We start from the raw sequence: 5,413 nt of genomic DNA on the forward strand, positions 1-5,413 counted from the left end.
CTTGTTTACAGAGTCTCAATACAATTTCAGTGAACTCCAGAAACCTTTGATTTCCTCCCATTTCCTAAGCCTAAAATCAATGATGTTATTAAAAATTACAGACCATTCCCACTGCGTATCTCTTAAATTATCTGTTTTTCTCTCTTTAGGTGCTATCCGTGGCATGCCCAAACCCAAAGCTGATAGACGAATAAGTTACAAGTGGGCAATTCTGCAACCTGTCACGCCCAGGCCTTGCTGGTGAGCTGAGAGGCTCCTCTGGTCCCATCTAGCCAAGCACCATGGAGAAAATCAGCGCCTTCTTTAGCACCATCTGGGACACCATCTCGGCCAAACACCAAGAGGGCCTCTTCAACAGCATCTGTCTAGGCATCCTCCTGGGGCTGCCCCTACTGGTGATCATCACCCTCCTCTTCATCTGTTGCCATTGCTGCTGGAGCCGGGCAGGCAAAAGTGGCCAACAGCCAGAGCGAAACAAGGGGAAGAAGAAGAAGAAGAAGAAGAAGAAGAAGGCTGAAGAAGACCTCTGGATCTCCGCTCAGCCCAAGCTTCTCCAGATGGAAAAGAGGCCATCACTGCCCGTCTAGTTAGACAGGAGGCAGAAGTGTCCTCCCCTGGGGGCTCAGCTGCCTTCCAACCACACACAGGGTAGGGAGGAGAAATCCCTGAAGTGATGCACTCACATCCACAGAGGAGCTACTCAACCAAGGAGCAAACCTCAGACTGAGTATCCCCATGGAGGGCATTCCTGGGGAACACGTCGACAAGTCTTGGGTGCTGTCTCAGCATCTATGTGTCCAGTAGCAATGCTCTTTACTACAGACTCAGGCATGCCTTCCACCCACCTCTGGCACATTCCATATGCAAAAGCACAAGGAACATTTATCCATACATCTTGACATATCTCCCAAATGCACACCACACACACACACACACACACACATGCAAATTCAGGCAACAGGTACCTGGACAAGTATATACTGTTCATCAAATGGTCACTGAATGTCTACTTTGTACAAGGCACTAAACAAGGCAGTACATTATCTGCTCTTGGAAAAACATCTCATAGGAAAGCCTGGCAGAGCCAGGCACACATGCACAATTACATAACTAGACAAGAGGCCTACGCACTGTCAGTGCCACACACCACTCAGGTTAGAGATGTATGCTCTTCTGTTCCCATCCCTACATAGCCTTTTACTGCGGATCTTCACATTAGGACATTCCAGCATCCTGGTACAGTCCCCGTTCCTGTATATTGATACAGGCACACCAAGTTCCTGTGCTTCTGACCTCTCACCTGGGAGGAAAAGTTTAAAGTGTGATGGATCAAAATTCATCAAAAGCTATTGTCTTGCACATCATGACAAGGTCCTCAACACCATGGATGGGTGTTTAATGTAGTCCAAGACCTCTCTGAGATGCTACCCTCAGAACCACTCAGCAAGGCTCCCTTCTCCAAGCGAGGACAAACGGCTCCTGGTAGCAACCGCTAGAAGGCTATGGAGACTGGGTGTACGCCATCCACTTCAGTGGACTACCGTTGTGTACCTGTGCAATGTATGTTTCACAGATGGGAAGCGGATGCTACCCCTGAGCTAGTGATCCCCTATGAAACCAAAGGTTTTCAGCAGGGAAGGAATTAAGACAATCACAGGTACAGTCTCACAGAAGGCACACTGGAAACAATTTCATAAGGCTGTCATGGATGTATGGTATGTTGCAGATGGGATGCAGAAGTTAGAGTTTAAATGAAAGTAGGACGAAGCTATACAGAGGTTGATCAATATTTATTTTGAAGCTCAGGCAAGTGCCTTGCACACAGTCGGTACTCACAACTGTCTGTGGATGCTGTCGGATATGTGATTATATTAAGGATAAACTTGTAACACCTCTCCAATTCCCCCAAGTGACCTTCTCTTCTAAGTGAGCCCACTAATTGCTGCAACAGATGGAAGTTGGGTATTGAATTCTGCAGGAGGAGGGTGCATGCAGGACCAAGGGTCAGGTTGACAAGCGTGCGCTGAGAGCCATGAGGACACGTAAGCTAGGTCCGCGGTGAGTTGAGGAGAGTGTCTTCCCACCAGGCTGAGGTTGGGGGGGGGGCGAATTAATCCACTCATAGGGTGAACTGGTTGGTATTTTGATTGTATTGTGACCATATCACAAAGATGGATAATTTCCAACTTGGGAGCAGGTTGGGCTCTAAAAGTTCATTTGCAAATCTGCTGGGTAGCTCTCTTAAAATATTTTCCCATGGAAGCTCTTCTAAATGGTGGTGAAATTGCAATTTAATTAACAATGTAGCTAAACTATGATATTTATAGAAGCAAAAGCTAAACTCTGAAAGATTGTGTTCATGGAAAAATGTATTCTATTTGTTCACTTGGGCTAGCTGGTACTCAACTGCCCTCCAGGTAAAGTCCAGGTCTAGTCCTATGGAGGGGAGGTGTCTGGTAGCGACTGCTGCACCAAGGTCTTCTGACAGATGACCCTGTGAAGCATAATTCAGGCCTGCTTATATTTTAAAACCAGTCATGTTCACCCTCTCACCCTAAGTGGCCTTAGATACCCTGGGCACTCAGGCTCCTTATGCATAAACCTCTTTGACCAGAGAAAGAAGCACCCTCTGATGCGCTGTCCCCTTGTCATATGGAGACTTGTCGTGGAGCATCTGGCTGTCCCCTTCACATCCCAGGATGACCTGTCTTCTCCCCACACGACACGCGTGTGACTCCCCACATACCCCGCTGCCCAGCAGGGTGAGTTGCTCTTTCAGTCTCCAACTCTCAGCCCCCCTGAAATGGATGACTTGGGGGAGACGTGGAAGCTGATGGCCGAGACTGGTGTCAGATATAATCTAGGAGAGAGGATCTCCGGGATCAGGGACTGCACAAGTGCCATGGTTGCCTTGACAACCGGCTGCTAGTTTGAATTAAGAGAGCAGTCGGTCGTCATTGCCGTGACAAGGCCTCTGTCTCCAGGGGCAGTGCCCCACTGTCTCCTCACAGAATGGACCTGCTCTACGTCCAGGTATGAAACACCCAGAAACACACTTCTCAGTTGCTTCTGTACCCAGGTTTGGAGACCCAAACCCTGAAAGAGGCTTATCTTTTTCCCACCCAACCTCCCCGAAAACCTTCACTGGAGTACCCAGAATAGTCCCGGAGTGTGATACGTCCGCAAATGTTTGTTGAATAGGTGGGCGCGTGAAAGGAGCTCAAAGCAATAATTGGAGTCCACTACCTTTTCTTCCCACTTCATTCTCATCTTTCTCTCTCCCCTGTTTTCTTCTCTTATTCCCCTCCTCTCTGGGCACCACCCCAGCTCCATTCCTCTATCCCTCTCCATCTTTACTCCTTCCTCCCAGCCTCTGTCTCAGAACTGCCACTGGCAGCCAGGGGTGCCTCAGGACTGGAGCCTGCTTGGCCCATCTTGGGGAGATTAAGCTAACAGAGGGCAAAAAGGATGGTAAAGAAGAGGCCTCCTAAACCAGCCCAGGCTGGGGGAGGAGCCCCCAGGCCCAGGACTTCTGAATGGTCAGAAGAGGTCTTTCTCCCACTGCTTAATGGATTCACTTTGGGTTTCTTGGGGGGAGGGGAAGATGTAGAAAAAAGGGCAGTTACCTCTTCAGGAAGAATACAAATGGTCCAAGTTGTATAGTATTTGTCAGTATTTTTTTTTCTGGAAAATTCAAACACACCAAGAGAAGAACTTATTTAAATAAAATACTTTGAAAATGAAAAGCCATGCCTGGCCTCCTTACTTATGGAATCAGATAGTTATTTTCTTGACATTGGAGATTACCGTCTCCCAGACATCACTCAGAATGCTCTGGGACACCAAACACCCAGCCATCCCCAGGCACTGCCTTCCCCGGCAGAGTCAGAGGTCCAAGGACCAGGGATGAACTCTCGCACCACTACCTGCAGAGCGGACACCTCGAAGACTAGGCACCCTCAGAGATGCCAGCTGCAGAAAAACACACTGATGTTCCTTGGCAACACTTAGAGAACGTTCCCATCAATGAGGTCAATCAATGTCCTCTTAAAGGAAAAAGGGGGAAATAGCAAAGACTAAGTAAAAACAGACTTCTGAGTTAAATACGGTGCTGGAACGGGGAGAGACCAAAAGCTTCTATAGTAGCTGCAAGGGAGACAGACAGATAAATAGAGGAGAGTAGGTGGACGATACAGAAATAGAGACAGACAGACACACACGTGTACGAATGTATAAATATATATCTTTTTCAAGTCGGCCATAGCTTTGCATTGGTTAAGAAATGTAATGAGTTAGATGCTCCTGATTCCCCCCTTGATGATGCTAAGCTGTCATCAACGCAGAAACTCTCTAGAGCAGTGCTGTCCAATAGAAAGAACTAGGAATGATGGGAATCTTCCTACCCTGTCCAATAGGGTACCATTAGCGATATATGGCTATTTAAATTAATTAAAATGAAATAAAGTTAAAAGTCCAGTAGCTGAGTTACACCAGCCACATTTCACTTGCTCAACAACCACACACGGTTGGTGGCTACCATCTTGGAGAACATGGGCCAAGAAGCTTGTGGGGGGGAGGGGTCAAACACGCTTGCAAAGTACCATGTTTACTGCACTTCAAGCACCTAGGCAGCCCCGAGCCTCATCTCTTCTGAGGCAGGCTGATTATTCCTGTACCTGTACTTGATCCCTGGGCTCCCTGCCCCATCACCACACATCCCATCACCAACTGAGGACAGAGACCCTTCACTCAGCTCTCTGATCCTTCCTCCAGGACTTCTAAAACTTTCCACCCTAGAGAAAGGAACGTTGCCCAGACAGCATCTGGGGCAGAGGCAGCTGCTGCACACCTGAGCGGATGCCAGAGCTCAATGCCATCAGCTCCACCTGCCCAGGCTCAGCCCTGACCTTGGGGGTGTGAATGTAAATCTGGACGATGCTATGAGCATTCTCAACTCACCAGAACACTCGGCACTGACCTCTTGCCCTTTGCCCTTAGTATTATTCTCAGATTCAAAGTCACAGGATTACAAGATTGAAGAGTCCCTTTAACACAGTTTGCAGTCTCTGCCATAGGTTCAAAGGGATGTTTTCAAATACCTGTGATACTTCATTCAGGAACAGCCATGCGTGCAGGTATCTAACTCCCTCTTGAGGCTATTTATTCCATTAACATTCTTTTTTATAAATTTATTTATTTATTTTTGACTGCGTTGGGTCTTCACTGCTGCGCTTGGGCTTTCTCTAGTTGCAGAGAGTGGGGGCTTCTCTTCGTCGTGGTGTGTGGGCTTCTCACTGAGGTGGATTCTCTTGTTGCAGAGCACGGGCTCTAGGCACACGGGCTTCAGTAGTTGTGGCTCATGGGCTCAGTAGTTGTGGCTCGTGGGCTCAGACGTTGTGGCTCGTGGGCTCTA

The 5,413-nt window shown here is 48.1% G+C and overlaps 1 protein-coding gene across 1 annotated transcript; it reads left to right on the forward strand.

The window, feature by feature from the left end:
* Positions 1-281: 281 nt before the first annotated feature.
* KIAA0040 lies at positions 282-794 on the forward strand (the record flags this gene model as incomplete). Its single annotated transcript, XM_079728517.1, has 1 exon — positions 282-794. The coding sequence occupies one exon, from the start codon at positions 282-284 to the stop codon at positions 585-587; it is 306 nt and encodes a 101-aa protein (XP_079584643.1). The 3' UTR covers positions 588-794.
* Between the last annotated feature and the right edge of the window lie 4,619 nt (positions 795-5,413).

Source organism: Hyperoodon ampullatus (assembly GCF_949752795.1).
Source record: "Hyperoodon ampullatus genome assembly, chromosome: 2".
NCBI classification, from domain to species: domain Eukaryota; kingdom Metazoa; phylum Chordata; class Mammalia; order Artiodactyla; family Ziphiidae; genus Hyperoodon; species Hyperoodon ampullatus.